The sequence below is a fragment of the Solanum lycopersicum genome, chromosome 8, assembly GCF_036512215.1.
Source record: "Solanum lycopersicum chromosome 8, SLM_r2.1".
NCBI lineage: Eukaryota > Viridiplantae > Streptophyta > Magnoliopsida > Solanales > Solanaceae > Solanum > Solanum lycopersicum.
Genome location: NC_090807.1, coordinates 62,497,665 through 62,518,088, shown reverse-complemented (window position 1 = coordinate 62,518,088; position 20,424 = coordinate 62,497,665). Strand labels below are relative to the sequence as shown.

Genomic DNA, 20,424 nt, shown 5'->3' with positions numbered 1-20,424 from the left:
TAGTAGAGAGGATGAACAGAACTCTAGTTGAGAGGGTTAGATGTATGCTTTCAGATGCTAAGCTGTCAGATTCTTTTTGGGCAGAAGCACTTAATACTGCTGCTTATGTTATCAATTTATCTCCTGTTGTTGCTTTAGATGGTGATGTCCCTGACAGAGTTTGGACTAGTAAGAATGTTTCTTATGATCATCTTAGAGTCTTTGGGTGTAAAGCCTTTGTACATGTTCCTAAGGATGAAAGGTCAAAGTTGGATGTTAAAACTAGGCAGTGTATCTTCATTGGTTATGGTCAAGATGAATTTGGCTATCGTTTCTATGATCCTGTTGAGAAGAAACTTGTTAGAAGCCGTGATGTTGTGTTCTTTGAAGACCAAACAATTGAAGATTTTGACAAAGCTGACAAGGCTAATTTTCAGACTAGTGAGAGCTTAGTTGATGTTGATCCAGTTTCTTTGACTATTGTACCGGAAGAAAATCTTCATAATGATGAAAATCAAGTTGATAATGAAGATGGTGATCATGTTCAGAATGACCGGCATGATGTTGTTGATGCTCCAGTGCAATATGATGTGGTTGTCCAACAACCAATTATAGATTCTCCAGAGAGTTCTCTCAGACGATCTAGTAGAGAGAGAACTCCTTCATCTCGTTATTCTTCAATGAGTATGTACTCTTGACTGACGGGGGAGAACCTGAGAGTCTTGATGAGGCTATGGAAAGTGAAGAAAAAGAAAGGTGGTTTGATGCTATGGAAGATGAGATTAAATCCTTGCATGATAATCATACCTTTGATTTGGTTAAGTTACCTAAAGACAGAAAAGCTTTGAAAAACAGGTGGGTTTTTCGGGTGAAACATGAAGATGGTAATCCAGTTCCACGGTACAAAGCTAGATTAGTTGTCAAGGGATTTAATCAGAAAAAAGGAGTTGATTTTGATGAGATATTCTCTCCAGTTGTGAAGATGTCATCCATTCGTGTGGTTCTAGGCTTGGCTGCAAGTCTAGATTTAGAGGTTGAACAAATGGATGTTAAAACTGCTTTGCTCCATGGTGACTTAGATGAAGAAATTTATATGGAGCAACCGGAAGGTTTTGAAGTCAAGGGTAAAGAGAATTATGTTTGCAAATTGAAGAAGAGCTTGTATGGTTTGAAACAAACTCCCAGGCAGTGGTACAGGAAGTTTGGTTCTTTTATGAGTCAGCAGGGCTTCAAGAAGACTTCTTCAGACCATTGTGTTTTTGTGCGAAAGTTCTCTGATGGTGACTTTATTATTGTGTTGCTTTATGTTGATGACATGCTTGTTGTTGGTCATAATACTTGCAGGATTCAGAAGTTGAAGCAAGAGTTGAGTAAGTCTTTTGCTATGAAAGACTTAGGACCAGCAAGGCAGATTCTTGGCATGCAGATTGTCCGTGATAGAAAGACCAAGAAATTGGTATTATCACAAGAGAAGTACATTCAGAAAGTACTTCGCAGATTCAGCATGGATAAAGCTAAGGTTGTCAGTACACCTTTAGCTATGCACTTCAAATTGAGCACGAAACAGTGTCCTTCTAGTGATGATGAGAAGAAAGATATTAAGAAAGTTCCTTATGCTTCAGCTGTTGGTAGTTTGATGTATGCGATGGTTTGTACAAGACCGGATATTGCTCACGTTGTTGGAGTTGTTAGCCGTTTTCTTTCTAATCCGGGAAGAGAACATTGGAATGCTGTGAAGTGGGTTATGAGATATCTCTGTGGCACTTCTAGTCTGAGTTTGTGTTTTGGTACAGGGAAGCCTATTCTTTGTGGTTATACTGATTCAGACATGGCTGGTGATGTTGATACTCGCAAGTCTACTTCAGGGTACTTGGTTACTTTTACAGGGGGAGCTGTGTCTTGGCAATTTAGGTTGCAAAAATGTGTTGCTCTATCTACTACAGAAGCTGAGTTTATTGCTATCGTTGAAACTTGTAAAGAATTGATTTGGATGAAGAGATTCTTGGGGGAACTTGGTTGTGCTCAAGAGAGGTATGTGCTTTATTGTGACAGTCAAAGTGCTATACATCTTGGCAAGAATTCTACGTTCCATGGTCGGTCTAAACACATTGATGTGAGATACCATTGGATTCGAGATGTGTTGGATTCTAAGTTGCTTGAGCTTGAAAAGATTCATACAAATGACAATGGTTCCGATATGGTGACTAAAACTTTGCCAAGAGGGAAGTTTGAAGATTGTTGCATGGTCGCCGGGATGGCGGTCTCCTCCACATAGTCGTGAGGGGGAGAATTGTTGGGTTATGGGTCTTTTTTCCCTTCCTATGTGGATAAATAAAAGCCCAATTTGGACCAACCCATTTTTGCCCATAGGCTCATTCTTATGAGGCAAATATAAACCTATTTAGGGTCTTATTTTCAGACATACAGAGAGTTTTTTAGCAGCCAAAAAGAGAGAAAAAGAGCAGATTTTCGCAGTCAAAATTCAGCCCTAACAGCCAACTTCAAATTGCGATTCCCGCTTCGTTTCTTGTCCGATTGAGCTGATTTTTGGACAGCATATTATCTTCATCTCAATCTTTGATTAGGAACTGACAGAGTTGGATTTGGTGGCCTGCAGCTTCCGTTTTGCTGTCGTGAATAGTAGCTGCGAAATTGGTGATTTTGCTCCTTTAATTCTCTAGATTTGGTGCAATCTTATTTTGTTGTTGCTCGTTGTTTGACACTTGTTTTGTGGCCAATTTTGGAGAACAATATTGTCACTCTTGGTGATTATAGTGGAGCTTTTGGTCCCGTGATTTTTTACTCTTCACATCGAAGGGTTTTCCACGTAAATCTTGGTGTCTTGTGTGATTGGTTTATCATTGTCTTGTTATATTTGTTTGATTGAATTACTTGCTACCTTACTATCATATTGCTTGTGGTTGTTTGTCTTCTCTTGGTTCAAATCGAGAAGGGAAAGTATAGACTTGGGTATTCTTCCGCTGTTATCCTGTCAGGCATTCTTTGTTAGTATCTTGTCTTTCCCAATACGAAAAACCAGGTGAAAGACGAAATACTGAAATATGTAAAGTTATTCAATATTTGTATTGGTATAGATAGTAGGTGTCGCTTGAAATTAGTTGACACGAATATAAAGTGATATAAATACCATGATTATTAAGATTAAAAGGGAAAATAAGCAAGCTAGTCACAATTCCTAACTTAATTAGTAAAAACATTTACATTTTAAAATAATTATTAAAAATGTCAAAATGTCAGTAGTTTATAAAGTGATTTGTATTCAAATTTTATTTCTCAAAACAGTCCAACTTTGAATCAAATTCCACATTCATTATCCATTAACATTTCTTCGTATACTTTAGTACCATTAAATTTATTTTTCATCTTTCATCAACTTTTCAGTTTTCACCATCCCATCATTCACTTCTCTCTTCTTCTTTTTTTCATCAAAATTTTACCATTATTCTCTCTAATTGTTGAAAAATAACTAATTATTCAAGTTCGTAACAATTTGTTCAGATCTATCAATTAATCAAAAAATCTCTCAATTGATTAAGGTACTTTTGAATTCATCGTTTATTTTGCAAGATTTTGTTTTCAAAATCACACATTGTGTTAAATTTTTGGATTGTATATATTGAGAATTTCCCGTCATTTTTTAAAAATTTTATGTGAATTTGTTAACATACTCATCAAATATTTATGTATTTCAGATTTTTAGTATTTAAAATAATTTTTATCGATCTTCTTTTATTATTTGTTTTTATATTTCAAATTTAGTAGAATCTACATTAACATTTTGGTATTGAGTTGTTTCGCAGAAGTATTTGAATGTTTTGTAGTTTGTAGTCAAATTTATTTTTACAAATTGATAATCTAAATATAAATCTGTATTTTGATTATTTAATACTGTGAATGAATACTAAATCAAAGATAAACTAGTTAGTATACATATAATGAACAAAATAAAATACAAAACTATTTGACTGATGCAACTAGTATGAATACACATATAATGAATATATAAATAAACTGTATTTTGACTATTTATAGTTGAGAATGAATACGAAATCAAAATATAAATACAAAACTTTATGGTATACATTAAGACTAATACGAAATCAAATCTAAATACAAACTTTATGGTATACATTAGGACGAATACAAAATCAAATCTAAATATAAACTTTATGGTATACATTAGGACGAATACAAAATTAAATCTAAATACAAACTATTTGGTACACAAAGTGATATTAGAAATAAGCAAAATAAAATGCATATGTAATATGGAATAATACCTATACCATAAATACATGAGTATTGTATTTTGAATATTGAAAAATTTCTTAAAAAGAGATACATAAACTTCATGACCTTAACATTATAGCCAAATAATTTCATAAAATTTTAGACATTTTTAATGATAAATTATAATTTCATAACGTCAAAATGATGCCTTAGTAGAATTCATGACCTTAACATGATAGCCAAATAACTTCATAAAATTTCAGACATTCTTAATGATAAATTATAATTTCATAACGTCAAAATGATGTCTTAGTAGAATAAACTGCTTCAAATATGATAATATATGGTAAATAAACGTTTTTAGAAACAAAAAAAAAATATTTTAGAACATTGTGAAAGAAGAAGAAATAGATGGATGTTGTTGTATTTTGATAAATTGTTAATTAATTCTTTGTTTTTGAATTTTTATAACTGATAAGACTTTTAAGCAATTGTTTCTTTTTAATATTTTTCTCTCCCCTTAATTTTTCCTTTCTGTTTTTAACACTTCTTTTTATTTTTTGATATATTTAATGAATATTAAAAATATTAATCATTAATCCTATTAAATATCAAAATATTGACATTTTGAAAATTTTTCCAATTTTAAAATATAAAACACAGGAATTCTTAATCGATGACCTTGGACTGAATGCTGGCGGCCTCTAAGGCCCAAACTAAAAGTAAGCCTAAGCCAAAAAAGACACTGGCCCAAATTCCCTATATGTACAAAGTGGAATATTCGAGAAAAATCGAAGAATCACTAATACGAGTTGTGTTATCGTACTGCTCTATCCTTAATTAGAGATTTCAAAATGTTACTAGAAGCATCATGGATTATATTATATCATTTTATACATAATCGGCTCTCATATGAAACTAAAAAAAGTCTAAATTCATCTTTTTTTCCTGCGAAGAATCTTAGATTGGAACAAGTTGGTAGTACGCCTATTATGCCTCCATGTTCCCCACATAGAGATCAAAAAACGAAAAAGATGGCTGAGAAATTTTTGCCACTATGCATAGGAGACCTTTAACGACGGGCTACTAGCTCGGTGGTAGAACATGGCAGGGATAATTGCCCAAATTATGACCACTACACAACTTCTGTATTTCATCTATTTAGTTAGCGTCGAACCATAAATTCTTAAATATTTTTTTGCAAAATCAATAACTTTAAACATGTGTTTGGTTGATGGCTGGCTGATGCAATGGGAAGGGGTAGAAAAATAAAAACTCTTTTGGCAACTCATCTGTTTATAAAGAAGATTCCTCTTATTTGAGATAAAAAAATTGGTGATTGTTAGGTATCTTAAAGAGGCTAAATTGGAGCACATTTCTACATCATCTCAATTTTTTTTTCCCCTCATAATCAGGTATATGCAAATTCAAAAGAATTGGAGCAATACGTTTCTATCGAAATTTCCAAATGCTCATTGAGACATGTTTCACTTCCTTAGATGACTAGATATTCGACAATAATATTTAATCCTATAAAAATATTGTTGTTACATTTATTTTTGATTAAATAAAACATAAAATAATTAAATATCAACATAAAAATTTATAAAAAAATATTTGTTTGGCAAAAATAATTTCATTTTAATGAAACATGACTAAACTTGTGATATATGTTAATTAATTAATAAGTAATATACTGATAAATATGTATATATGAAAGTGATATTTCAGTCTTTTAAAAACTATTTTCGTGCTTTTGGTAAGCAAAGACTTTTAGCTCTTCAAACAACACAAAAACTGCTTTTCTATTATTTAAAAACAATTTTAATAATTTGTGAATTACTTAATTTTTGAGAAAAAAAAAAGTATTTTTTCGCTAAAAAAAATATTTTAATACCTGTCAATAAGAATCCCAGAAAGACTCTTAGTTTGATATTAAATGACTAGATATTAGACAATAACAAATATCATCCACCTAGTAATGAAAACTATAATTGACCATTTAGTTTTTGTAATATTTATAAGACAAAAGAAATACACCGTATTCTTTTAAAAATAAATTTTAGTCGCTCTATTTTTTTGTAGTTCGTTTAGTTTTCAATTCTAATTTTTTATGTTAGAATAATAAACTAATTAAGAGATCTCCCACAGAAACTATTCGCGGTTAAACAACAGTTGTATTAACAAATTTTAGTCATATTTAGAATTAAAGTGAACAAAGAAAAGATAGTGTACTATTTTTATAAAAAATCAGGTTAAAGACAAAACAATATCTAGATTTAATCAGCTAAGGATTCACATTAACTCTAACTATCGACAAGAAGATTTTTCTTATCTCTAAATGATCAAGATACGAGGGGATTTTTTCAAAGAAAGTATCGTAGTATTGAATTGATTTTTTCAAACGCAGTTTCTTGCAACCTAAATCAGTAACATCATATAATTTCATAGTTTCTAATGCAGGACAGTATGATAATAAGTTTAAAATTTCAATAGCATTTAATGTCACACACCCAACTTCAGTCTCTTTAGAAACTTTCACGCAATGAAAAGAAACTTCCATGTTGTAACCACGGTTGGAAAACTATATGCATGGCATGGATATAATATACCAAAATATTTTTTAATCTTGTAATCTTAAACGTGTGACGTGGAAATTAAATTTAAAAATTGATAAAAATGAAAGAAATATTCTTTAATGCTTTGAAACAAACTAAAAGGAAGACATAATATAGTTTATTTTTTATTTAAAAATATTAATAATAATTTTATTATTACTAAAAAAAATTGTCACTCATAGAGTCTTATAGTTATGGAAGTACATAACTAACCAACACACAAACTAGGATTTATATAAAGACTAAATCCTAGTTATAGACTATAGAAGCTACAAACATTATCTGTTTTCAGTGACATTTCTCATATCTAGAGACATAAAATTGCTTTCAGTCTAATTATGAAAAGCTCACTCCACAATGATAACTACACAATAAATGGTGGATCTAGGGAGGATTATTAGTTAAAGGGTATTTTTTGTTCAATAAGTTCCTTGCTTTGTGGTATACATTTTCTAGTATTGGACATGAAATAATTATCGGAAATAACTTTTCTATCTCACAAAAATAAAGAGGAATAAAGTTGGTGGAGGTTCTATCTTTTTCAGACTCCACTTATAAAATTATACGAAATATATTATTGTTGATGTTGGTGAAATAATTGGGGTTTAAATGAGGAGCATTGTATCATTAGTGTAATTAGTTTGTGCTATACCTTCCAAGTTGCAACTCCTCTATACTTTAGGTTATTTTGTTACCTTTTGCATATAATTACAAAAATTCAAATTAATAGATGATCTAAATAAATATTATATTTTTTTTCACCCTATCTTAATGATGATAATACTTATTTTCATAAGATGTATATTTTAAATCAAATATTTTAACCTTAGGAATAAAAATGATTGTAATTGTAGTTATGATTTGAATATTATGAGTTTTTCTTCATAGTAAATAACGATTGATAAACTTTAATGCTTTAAATTTCACAACTCAAACAACTCAAAGACAAAAATAGCCAATTAATGGATCTTCAATATTACGGAGAACCCTATGAAACAACTAAAAAACGAAAGGTACGTAAATAACAATTTAATAATTTGTCGATTTATTACTAATATAAGACAAAGTCAAATAATGGATTTATTAGAGAAAATAAAAACATAGCTATAATGCAAAGACAAAAGACGATGACTTATTTTTGACTTCTTATGAATTATTAGTTTTTTGCTTTGATTTCATCCATGGAAGGATCACATACTTTTTTTTTGTGACATTTTCTTTATCATCCGCAATAAAATGTCTAGCAAAATAAAATAGAAAAAATTATAATATAAGGGTATTTCCTTATTTAGTTAAATACAAAAAAAAATGTCTCAAAACCGAGACAAATACTCATTTTGGGAATATTACTATAGAATTAATAAACAAACTCTGTCTCAATTTATGTAATACTTTAATATTAGATTTTAAAAATAACTTCTGATTTCTTGATAGTGAATTTGGGACAGGAATCGATCTTTTAAGTTTTTAGAAATAAAATTTACATATTTAAATACTTATAAAAAATAATATAAGTCATGTTAATTTATAATTCAAAATATTCAAAAGACAAGAAATATGTTATCAATATTATTTTACGATAGTCTCTTGAAAGTAGAAAGATACAACATAAATTAAAATAGAGAAAGAATAGTTTAATCTAGTAGTAAGTCCTGTGTCTGAAAAAAGTAAAATAATGTTGATAAAACTTTATACGTGGAGAAAGAGATATTGGTAATATATTTACATTTTTCAGATATAGAAATCATCGACATCTAAGTACAAGACAAAACTATTTGTAGATATATATATATATATATATATATAACATATATAGATAATTAATATGTAGTGTAACAAAGCATCAAACTAAAGAAATTAAAAAGCTCTAAATTTTACATACAATAGAGATGATGAATGCAATTAGTGTTAAATGTGAGAAGTTGAGCCCTGGAAATAGAAGAAGTTTATGTATGGTGGATTATGATATTCCAGTTAATAATAAATGTATTAAAAGACGAAGAAAATCTCCAGCAACTGTCGTTACAGTGAATGATAACAGCCAAAAATTGGATTCATCAAAAGTAGATCAAAGTAATAGTATTGTACAAACTCCTACTGTCAAGAGAAGTTCAAGATTCAGAGGTGTTAGTAGGTACTCAATTATCTCGTTTCAAAAAAAGAACGTCTCTTTCCATTTCTGATAACTATTTAATTTTAACTTTCTACATGACATGTGGTGTTCTGGTATGTTCAACATATTCATAAGTCAGTTTACTTTCTTAAACTCTGTATCAAGTCAAAACCAAACTGAAACAGAGGGAATATGACTACTACTTGAATGAATATCTTTATGAGAAGTTGATTTTTTCTTACAAGTCAGTTTACTCTCTTAAACTTTGTGTTAAGTCAAAATCAGACAAACAGACTGAAACAAAGGGAGTACAGCTAAAATTTGATAAACGTATTGGATTTTGCAGGCATCGATGGACAGGGCGATATGAAGCTCATTTATGGGATAAGGCTTCATGGAATGTAACTCAGAAAAAGAAGGGGAAACAAGTCTATCTTGGTGAGTACTAAATTATAGCTTGAGCTAAAAAAAATTCGAAAAATTTGGAGTTATATGCTAAATTTGCAGCTTCTTATTTATGTTATGTACTAGGAGCTTACGACGAAGAAGAATCAGCAGCAAGAGCTTATGATTTAGCTGCAATCAAGTATTGGGGCACAACAACTTTCACCAATTTTCCGGTATGTATTAATCTGTAAAATATGAGATGGTCACACACTTCGATCAACTGATCATATCGTTCTACTTCATCTTAATATGTAGATATCTGATTATGAGAAAGAAATTGAGATCATGCAAAGTATGACAAAGGAAGAACATTTAGCCTCTTTAAGAAGGTACACGTTACATCATAATTCACACCTCAAAATCAAGTAAATTTTTTCAATTAACGAAATTTGTTCTGTTTTTTCAAACAGAAGAAGCAGTGGTTTTGCTCGCGGAGTATCCAAGTATAGAGGAGTCGCGAGGTAAATTAACACATTACAATCGAATCAGACAATGTTACTCGGGTCTTTTAGTATGTTTATGTTCATAACAGTTAACGAATAATTCATCGAATTTCATTCAGGCATCATCACAATAACAGATGGGAAGCAAGAATAGGACGAGTATTTGGTAACAAATATCTATATTTAGGTACTTATAGTAAGTGTTTTTCGCGCCCTTTAACTAATTTCATTCAAATCAAGAACGCATTCAAATTGATTCTAACTCGAAACATTTTTTTAACTATTTTGTTTTCAATAGACACTCAAGAAGAGGCTGCTCGAGCTTATGATATTGCAGCGATTGAATACAGGGGAACTAACGCGATGACAAACTTTGACATGAACACATACATTAGATGGCTAAAGCCAAATAATACCAATTCTCTAATGCAATTTCAAGATTTAACATCAGAAGATCAGCCTATACAAATTAGTAACACTAATGATATGATCAACCCGATACACGACTCTTCATACTCGTTTAACCACAATCATTTCACAACCATCACCACCAATACTGAAAAACTGTATGCTATACCGCGTAGCCAGGAACCTATTGAAAGAAAAATGCCCTTAAGTTATTGCAAGAAGTCATCGTCACCTACTGCTCTAAGCCTTTTGCTTCGATCCTCCATGTTTCAAGAGCTCGTTGAGAAGAATTCGAGCACTGATTCTGAAGAGAGTGAAGAGAATAACATGAAGCACGGAGCACAATCGAATAGAGAAAATGAGTTTTTGTTTTGCACAAATGATAAGTTGCCAAAATTGGAGTCTTGGGAAAATGGTACAACTTCTTCTTCAGCTTCCTTGGGATAGACGAGTCCTAGTTTCTTCACAGGGTTGATTTCTCATATGCTCACTCAACTAACAGTTATTATCTCAAAAAGTCATGTAACCAGGCTGGACATGAAAGCGGTCAATTAACTATTGGGCTGAGAAATAGAACCAGAAGACCTTCACAAAGGTTGATTTCGGATCCAGGCCCAATTAGCAGCTAGTTCAAAAGGACATATAGTTAGAAATAATAGTTTATGCGTAATATGATCATGCTTTGGCAGTATCTCTCATCCGACTCTAGTTCCTTGTCTCCTTCTTCATTCATTCGATCCTTGTTCTTACTTTCAATATTTCTGTATTTTTGTTTGGGCTTTTGCATTTTTGAGTTGTTGCATTGACCTTGTTAAATTGTAATTGAACTTTAGAAACTGGTTAGAATCGTCACTTGATTTGAGTTTATTACGAAGTCTCGAAAGTAATATACGTATGCATTTAGTTGGGATGTGAATATATTGTCTTTACACTGTCTAAAACTTTGTAAGATATTCCAATTTAAGAAGATTGGTTAGGCAATAAAAGTATAATTGGATACAATAATATTATTCTTTTATAAACACACACTCTAGGCCTCAAGTATTACTGGAAAAATTTAACCAAAATGAGTTTGACGTTTGTTGATTCTATCAGATTTTTATACGGCCGAATACTTGCACAATTTGATACCTACATATTCTATTACTTTCCATTTTTCATGTTTCTATGTTATCCAATGTATCTATCTTTTGTTTAACAACAATATATTCATGTGTAAATTATAATGGTGTATCCATTTTTTTATATAAAAACAATGTATCCATTTTTCAAACCAACGTGTTAATATGTTAATTGTCATACTTTACTTTGTTTGATATATTAATGCATTAAATTTTTATAAATATTTGTATCCTTGATATATTAATACTTTAAGTTTATAAATAGAGATACCAATTTAAATTCAAAGTATCATATGCAAATGTACCATCAATACATTTTCCTTGTATATTTCATTGCATTTAAAAAATTTAAGTAGAAAAATAATAATATATAAAGAAATACAGCTAGAAAAAGAAAAAAAAAAGATTTTTAGGGGATGAAAGGTAATTTTGAAACAAAACTAATAATCTAGTTCCTCTGATAAAAAAGAAGAAGTCAAATACTCATTTTCGAATCAACTTTCAAAGGTTTACATTTTAATGGCAAAGGTTAATTTTACATAAATCACATAGTGTTAAGAGTTAATTACATCATATTTCTATCCTTTTTAAATTATAAAAATCACTTAAATTTGGTAGAATTTGGATACATCACAATATGTTATCGATATATTGTGTACACTCAATGTTCGATAAATCACGTCTCAATATCGGATACATTACTCAACGTCCCTACGCATCACCTCTTGATTTCGTATACATGTACCGATATATCACGTCTCAATTTCGTATACATCATCCAACGTCCCGCTACATTACGTATATTCAGATACTTGCGTAAAGTGATATATTCGACTGATACATTACGGTGACGTATACAACCCATACATCAGTTAAAGATGAATGTTTAAAAATAGAAGAGATTATTAAATTTTTATAATTTATTTAAATGAGGGAAAATTTCTTCAAATATAACAAAATAAATGGTGTCTTTAAGATAATTTTTTATCACATATATATACCCAATTAGTTTGCCCTTTCTTTTTCACTTTAATTTGACAAACGTCTCAATCTGTCCAGCAAAATTTTGGACCAGACAAATATACAAAAGGGATATGATACTAATTTCAACATGAAAGTGAAAGGAATTTAATGATATTTATCTCGAGGCATATTAATATGAAAAATTTGAAAGCTTATAAATGCCAAATGTTATCACATAATATATCTCGTGTTTACACTGATTAGAGACAAGGATCCCAACTTTAATTTTTGGTATTAAATGTATAATTAATTTATATATATTATAGACATATGTGACTAATATATTTGTACTTCTCCATCTATATCTCAAAGATCAACTCCTCCATAAATGACCAAAAATGAAAAAAGAAAAGTTCAATTTGAAATTTGACTTTCAACTTGAGAGTACAAGTTATTTTAGTAGCGATGGACAAATTACGTAGCTAAACTATAATTTTGTTTTAGCAATATATTATCATAACTACAACATAATAAAAATATCATCAGTGGAGGATTTAATTCTTAATTACCGTTAAATATGTATTTTTAGTGACACTTAACTAATGTCAATAAAGATTTTAATATCGCTAAAAATTGTATTTGTTATAATGCTACGAGCAATTTAACAAGAAGTGATTTTAGTAAATACTAATAGCAAAAATTTATGAAAAAATCGACCAAAATGAAGGATATATATATAAAACAACTGCAAATTGTAATTCTTCTGATCAACAACACAAAAAAATTAAACACTAGTAGGAAGGAGTAGAGGAACATTAAACAAAAGAAAGTCAATACCCGAACCATAGTCTTTTTTAATTTGTAGGGGTAATTTTTTCACCATTCACTAACGATTTTCATTTTCACCTGTCACCTGGTTCGTTCTTGACTTCCTAAAAATCATAATCACAACAAAATATTCAAAAAAAAAACACACGTAAACGATCATTTCACTGGATTTTCCCACCTACCTAACAACTACTTTCTGACTCTTGTCATTTATTTACTAGGGGTCCACCCATGCAAAATGTACAGGCTATTAAAACCTTCATTTGCATGGGGACCCACTCCCCAAAATAGTACTTTAGTCGCTCTATCTCTTACCCAGCTTTTCATTGTTCACAAATTACTCATAACCTCCCTTTACAAAAAAATTTGTTAGAGGGAGGTTTTGGGTAATTAGGAATTTGAGTTTTCGTCCGCTTGCTTGGACGATTTTGGTTGTTGTGGTGGTGGAGATGATGGTGCAGTTATCTCTGTGTCGGGGTAAAAAGCAACAAGTGCAGCATTGATTTGTTGTACGGTGTTGCATAAATGATGGTTAATAGCAGTGACGCTAGATAGATTGAGCTTTGCACTTGGGATCGTGCTAGCGAGGACTTGTAATCCAACGGTGAGTAGGCATCCTCCTGAATACTCTTGAATTGAGGACAAGTTCTGTCTCTTTTCGGAAGATTGAGATGAATTAGCCTCAGTACCAGAGACGTTGTTGTCACTGTTGTTCATATTGACTTGTCCGTTATTGATTGGTGTTATTACAAACCCTAAGGGAAGAAGAGGAATGCACGATGGATCCTCCCCGTTCATAGCTAGCTGGATCGCGTCCACGTCTACTGTTGTGTAGACCACCAGGCTCCCTGAATCATCCGTGCAACTCTCTTGTAGCATTAGCTCTACACTTTGAGATGAATTGCTAGCCACCTGTAGAAAAAAATGAAGTATGAAAGAGCGCGCACTTGCACTAATATTAAATATCAGTTTCAGAAGATTCAATCGGATCATTCTCAGTGCATTGACTTACATTAATTCGAAGAAGAGAGATGCAATTCCCTGGATGTGAACCATTTGCAATATGAGCCACTTCATGTAATGAGTTCCCATTTGAAAGTACATCCAACTACAACAATTCAAATCAACTCAATTTACGCGAAAAAATTGATAGAATTTTTTTTATTTAAATAAAAATGTAAAATTACCTGAGCTCTACGACGTTCATCTCTCAAGAGATCAAAGACCTGGAAATGATTATATGGAAGCCAAGAAGTTGAAACCGCGCTAAGAATTAGTCCATTAGGTTGTCCTGGTTCCGTAACTTTTCTAGTAGTGATTCTAACAGTGTCATCAGGAGAATCAGAAAGAGCTGTCCATGATTGACCACAACAAGTACTAATGTTCATACAAAATGTCTTGATCATCCTTTGTGCCAAATTCATCAAGCTCTTTCGCGCTTCTGGAGATGGTATCACTGCACATATTAAAAACAACAGTTATTTGAATAAATAAAGGCGAAGAATTAATCAATTTATATTATGATCATTTAATTGAAAAATAGATACCTCCAAGGTCAGATATATTTCTAGCCATAAGACTAGCAAGCCTTTCACATTGTCTTTGCAAGATTGATAACCATCTTTGTGCTCCAAATGCCACTCCACTAGTTACAAAGTGATTAAATATTTGATTCACTGGATTTTCCTCCACCTCAGCATGTTCAACCCATGTAACCTAAAAAAATTTAAAACAAATTAACTTCAATTTTTCATTTTACTTCAATAAATTTCATTTTAGGTCATGGTTGTAACAACTTAGAAATTTCTAAATTATATTGACAATAGTTGCTAACGGTAGTTAAACAGAACGCAAAGAAAGGGGATGAGAGACTATATATAGACATTTGACTTCACAATAGTATAACATTTAATTTGTGTAACATTTAATTATAAGTCGTGAATTTCAAATTCTGAATCCGTTTGAGACGAGGAAGACTTACCCTAGAGTATCCATTGGGCATGTCTTGAATGATGCATCCAGAAGGTCTTCTCTTGAAATAAGGGAAAGGTGGTGGGAAATTGTTGTGAAGACTATCAAGAGGAAAATCAACAATTGCCCAACTCCCTTCCTCCACATTTTGTTGGCAATAACGCAAGAAATAACATTCTCTTGTTGACACTAAGGGTGTCAAAACTTGCATTTCCATAAACATCTGAAAACAAAACAAAAAATTACTCGTTGTTTCATATTATTTTATGTGGCACCCTTTTCTTTTTTAAACCATCCAGAATAAAATTTCAACTTATAATAATATATATACATAAGACAAAAGATGAAAAGTTTTATTTATTTCTTACCAATTGAAGAGAACCACTGGCATGTCCTGAAACTCCTGAAGTTGCAACTTGAATCGTTTTGGCTCTAGAAATGATAGATGGAAAAAGCTCTATACATTTATTCTGGAAAAAAAATAAAAAAATTAATCATGTTTAACTAGTATACTCTATATATTGGTTCGAAAAGTTAACAATGAATCTGACTAACTATTTGTATAAAGATATCAAAACAAAATGCTAGTAAAAATGAGAGTATTATTAGTAACACACTAAACATAATAACAAATATACTGTTAGTGTATATAACTTACTGTATCCAAGAAGGCGTCAACGAGAGTGATGCTATTCATGATAACAACAGCACTGCTACGAGTTGCTTCAATTTTAAGCTCATTTCCATTCTGTTTGACTCCAACAGGCCATGGGAACATTCTAGAATATTCTTCAACGTTAAGCACTTCTTTTCCAGAATCATTAGAAGCCCTAATCCAGAGCGGATCAGAGCTTGTGCACATCTTGACTAATTCATCCATCGATGAAAGAGCAAGTTCCATAGCAAGAGATTTTTCCTCTTCCAAGATCATTGGACCACCAGAGAATTGAGAGTTGTTCTGATCAGGCATAAGTAAGGGAACAGGAACCATATCCGCGCAGTCTGGCTGGTCCTCGAATTTACTTGTGAAATTATTAATGGACATATCGAGTTCCAACGATGGTGGAAGAAGTGGATTTGGTGGTCCTAGCCCTTGCATTGGGCCGCGGCCATTGTATTGAGATACAAGGCAACATACTCGCTCAAACTGTATATCAAATCAATGAATATCAGATACGTTGAAACACAAGTATGATGATGTAAAGAAGTAGTGATCTAATTAGGTCATAAGTTGTCAAGTGCAGCACAGAAACATTAGTAAAACTCTAATTCCGTGAAATATGAGTATGAATTATTGGCAAAGTATATAATTTGTCTAGCTAGCTAGGCACTAAAACTGCACCAAAAAAAAAACTAATAATACTGTCAGTGTATATAACTTCAATGCAGAAGAAATAAACGAAGTTACCTCTTCTTTGAGACGGGCATTTTCGAGGCGGAGTTGTTGTTCATCATATCCCATTTCTCCAAGCATGGCAGGACCTCCACAAGTAGGGCACATAATACTGCGTAGAGCTGCTTGCAGTCGATAATTCTCATTCTTTAAATTGTCATTCTCAGCTCTAAGTATCACATTATCTGATCGATCTTGTTGAGCCTACATAATAACATCGATCATTAAACAATAATTAATTATTGATTAGCAGTACGATAAATAAAGTCTAGATACAAATTCAATATTTAGAATTAATAAGTTCTAAATCAGTATGATACTATTACATATTTGTTACACATTTCAAAATGTGTATAACCAAGTATATTAATGTATGTATATTAGCTAGGAAGAGTAAATAGTAGATTCAACTGACTATTTATGTAAAGACCCAAATATATGAGTTAGCTATAAAATTCAGTTGCTAATTTATTGCTAAATAAATTAATAATTCATTATTAAATAAAATTAGCCGCCCACTAATTTCTCTCTTATTCTAAAAAATGTGTCTAATTAAACCCATAGAATCACTCCATATCTAATCTTAACATCATTCCTAATTTAATACTTAGATAAATACAATTCTTCATCCGTTCATTTTTATTTATCTGCTATATATATTAAAGATAGATATCCATTTTTTACTAGTTTAATTTGAGAACCATGAGACAATTTATCTTTTCCCAATGTATCAAGTAAAAATGCATTACTCCTTCAGAATTGTATCAAATCAATACTGAACAAGTAAAAAATATACTGAATAGTGAAAAGTCTGTCTTTGTCATTTTTCATGTTCCATAACCCTAAATGTGGTGCATTAAAGATAGTGTCTCCTCATGGAAACTCAATGTTGCAGAGAAGAAGGGGTGGGGGGTTGACTGCACACTCAACAACTCATATTAATGGAAGGCATTGGCCATACAATTGAAAATGAAAGCAACCCCCATAGTAAATGTAGTCACTCTCTCTACAGCTTTCATAATATTTGGACTTTGCCAAAATGTAAATAACACACACACATACACAAATTATGGAAAATTGTGCATCTACCCCCACCCCCACCTCCCACCCCACCCCAACCCTCATGCATGAAAATTGAAAATTTTAATTTTAACAGCTGGAATGAAAAATAAAAATAAAAACATTTATGTGTGGTTTTCCTCTTTGACGCGTCAACACATTTATATATACTGACAGTGTAAATAAAAGAAAATGTAAATAGGGTTGTGGGGGTGGTAGGGATGCTAACATGCGCACCTTCATTTGAGTTCTTCGATTTTGAAACCAGAATTTAACTTGACGTGGTTTAAGGCCAAGGTCTTGGCTTAGTTTAAGCCTTTGCTTGTCATCTGGATGTGGACATTCCTTAAATAACCTAAAATTTTTCACATAAAAAAACGTGAAGTGTAATTTCACAAGTAAAGTCTGAGATAATTAGTACTCATTAAAAAAAAAAATTGCTATCTTACGCTTCCATTTCTTGGATCTGACGAACAGTATGTCTATGATAACGTTTCTTCTTTCCCCCTTGTTGTTGCTGTTGTTGTTGTTGTTCGGGTTCGAGTTCATTTCCAGACATTCCTTCAATATGTTCACTTCCTGATCCACTATCCATTTCTTCTTTGTTTTTGAATAATCCATTTTCTTCCTTCTAAATTAAAAAAAAAAAAATCATGCATGCAAATTAAGGATAAATTAAAATATATAGAGAAAAAAAATACTTACAGGAATAATATTATTAGGAGGAAATATGTTGAAAGGCAAGTTATTTCCTCCCATAGTCATGAAGTTAAAATTAGGGTTTTGGATCGAGGAAGAGTAGAGTGTATCGGAAGAAACATTATTATTATTATTATTATTTCCTCCCATCCCCATAGATGAAAATAGTTGACAATCACCAAACATCTTTTCCACTTTGAATTTTCAGAAAGAAAAAAAAAATTGTAATTTTTTCAGACTAGGGTTAGGTTATATGTCTTCCTCTTCCAAGTCAAACCTGCCAAAAAAAGAAGGGAAAAAAAAAGTTTAGAACAAAATTACAAAAACCATATATCATCACACATGAAATATAAAACAAAGTTTATTAAACTCACCATTGAAGCTAAAGAGAGGAAAAAATTCATTAGATCACAAAATAAACAAAGATAGAAAAAGAGTTATTTTTTTTACATATAAAGTTAGACAAGAAGACTACTACTAAATTAAAAAAGTATTTGACTCCACACTTGAAAAAAAAGATAGAGGGAGGGGTCAGCTAGTTCTATAGTATTCAAAAAAATCTCCCATTAAAGCACAAACCAAAGTATTAAATTCCCAATACCAAAAAAATATTAAAAGCAAAAAATGTTGTTAGAGAGAATTGAATACACAAAAATTAATTAATTTCGTATGTAATTAATGAAATGTTTGAGTGAACAAGAAGAGAAAAAGAAAAAGAAAACATCTTACAAAATAATAATAAATTGTTAGTACCTTTTCTTCTTTCTATCTTCTCCACCAAAACTCTTTCTAATTTTCTTCTCTTTTCAGTCTATATGTATAGTAAAATTTTATTAATTTTTTTTTAAAAAAAATAAAAAATTAGGGGTGGGGGGTGGGGGGTAGGGTGAGGGGGTTAAATGCGAGCTTTAACTAGGGGGGTTGAAAATAAGATAAGAAACAGATCCAACGCCTATTGATATGTGAGTCAGCTGGAAAAAGGAGACACGTGGCAGGTTTTAATTGGATAAAGAACCGTTTCTGCTGAAAAAAAGTCAAACCTTTTTCTCAGAGTTGAAACGGTTCGGTCAGTATACGCGCGCGTGGGTGATACCTTCCTGGTTTTAATTTTTTTTAAAAAAAAAATAATAATTAGAATTTTAATTCAATATATTGGTCAACATTATTTTTGGATTAAATTAATCGATAGGTCTTAGGCAGAATTTAATTGATTATTACATGCTTAAATCTCATTCCAAAATGTAGTACAAGAGAAATAGTACCTTTTAATATGTATACGAAGAAAATACATTATAAAATATTAATCAAAGATTTTATTATTTTGACTCTAAAAAAGAAAATTATAATAATTAAAAAGCGATGAAAATATTAAAACTGACATGATTTTTAATGAAATTCATTTGCTCTAAAAAAGAATGACCGAGTACAAACCATACTTTGGTGAAATCATGGTATACAATTATGTTAATTATATTTCAAAATTCAAGAAATAAATGAAAAAAACAATAACATATAATAAGTTGGAGTTTGGAAAGAGCGAGGCGAGTGAAGTGTATACATATCTTACCTCTATTTTGAAAGAGGACTTAGTGTTTCGATATATATTATAATATTATTTTTCATGACAAATTTGAAAAAATGTAAAATTTAAAAATTATTGATAAAAATATTGAAGAAAGAAAAGTAATAAAGTAAAATAATCATCAAAAATCAAGAAATCAATCTCTAATTATTATTTTTTAATCAAAGAAATCAACCGGTAAATTAAAGTCAGACTGAAAAGGTGAATTGATATTGATTTTTTGAAAACCTGATATTTCTTTTAAGACAAAGAAAGTATTAATATTCTTTCTTTTCTTATCTTTATTTAATTCTGTATTCATATCAAATGTTTTGGATTCCTTTTTAATTTTTTCGGTTGAAAAGTTTCTAAATTTCATTTTCATTACCAATTGATATATACCATCTTTCGATAATAGTTTTTCACTATATTAAAGATAGTTGTCTGATAGATAATAGTTTTTCACTGTACTAAAGATAGTTGTCTAACATATAATATTCGTCCAATTTGAAAGATCAAAAAATAATTAATTTTTTCAATTTATTTTACTCTTACTATTTTATTTATCAT

At 30.9% G+C, this 20,424-nt stretch overlaps 2 protein-coding genes across 5 annotated transcripts; one reads left to right on the top strand and one right to left on the bottom strand.

Moving 5' to 3' along the window:
• Window positions 1-8,737: 8,737 nt before the first annotated feature.
• On the top strand, window positions 8,738-10,860 carry LOC101264356 (AP2-like ethylene-responsive transcription factor At1g16060). The gene is made up of 7 exons (XM_019215182.3): window positions 8,738-8,982; window positions 9,308-9,399; window positions 9,493-9,581; window positions 9,664-9,737; window positions 9,819-9,869; window positions 9,971-10,017; window positions 10,150-10,860. Exons 1-7 carry the CDS (start codon window positions 8,738-8,740, stop codon window positions 10,704-10,706), a joined length of 1,155 nt encoding a protein of 384 aa, XP_019070727.1. The 3' UTR covers window positions 10,707-10,860.
• Window positions 10,861-13,043: 2,183 nt separating this feature from the next.
• On the bottom strand, window positions 13,044-19,165 carry LOC101250616 (homeobox-leucine zipper protein HDG5). Of its 4 annotated transcripts, none has more exons than XM_010327272.4 (12): window positions 19,047-19,165; window positions 18,300-18,570; window positions 18,044-18,225; window positions 17,832-17,949; window positions 16,551-16,739; window positions 15,801-16,289; window positions 15,511-15,612; window positions 15,153-15,365; window positions 14,719-14,887; window positions 14,359-14,627; window positions 14,184-14,279; window positions 13,044-14,083 (listed from the first exon to the last, which is right to left on the bottom strand). In XM_010327272.4, exons 2-12 carry the CDS (start codon window positions 18,477-18,479, stop codon window positions 13,562-13,564), a joined length of 2,529 nt encoding a protein of 842 aa, XP_010325574.1. In that variant the 5' UTR covers window positions 18,480-18,570; window positions 19,047-19,165; the 3' UTR covers window positions 13,044-13,561. The 4 variants fall into 4 exon arrangements, with proteins under 4 accessions (XP_010325574.1, XP_025888165.1, XP_004245919.1 ...); XM_026032380.2 differs by having other exon boundaries at window positions 18,044-18,222; XM_004245871.5 differs by lacking the exon at window positions 19,047-19,165 and adding an exon at window positions 18,668-18,873.
• Window positions 19,166-20,424: the final 1,259 nt, after the last annotated feature.

Coding starts and splice junctions, on each gene's coding strand:
- LOC101264356 (XM_019215182.3), top strand. CDS start 8,738: ATGATGAATGCAATTAGTGTTAAATGTGAGAAGTTGAGCCCTGGAAAT. Junction 9,870..9,970: donor AAGTATAGAGGAGTCGCGAG/GTAAATTAACAC, acceptor AATTTCATTCAG/GCATCATCACAATAACAGAT. Junction 10,018..10,149: donor AAGAATAGGACGAGTATTTG/GTAACAAATATC, acceptor TGTTTTCAATAG/ACACTCAAGAAGAGGCTGCT.
- LOC101250616 (XM_010327272.4), bottom strand. CDS start 18,479: ATGTTTGGTGATTGTCAACTATTTTCATCTATGGGGATGGGAGGAAAT. Junction 18,226..18,299: donor CTCCTAATAATATTATTCCT/GTAAGTATTTTT, acceptor TTTTTAATTTAG/AAGGAAGAAAATGGATTATT. Junction 14,280..14,358: donor ATGAACGTCGTAGAGCTCAG/GTAATTTTACAT, acceptor GAATTGTTGTAG/TTGGATGTACTTTCAAATGG.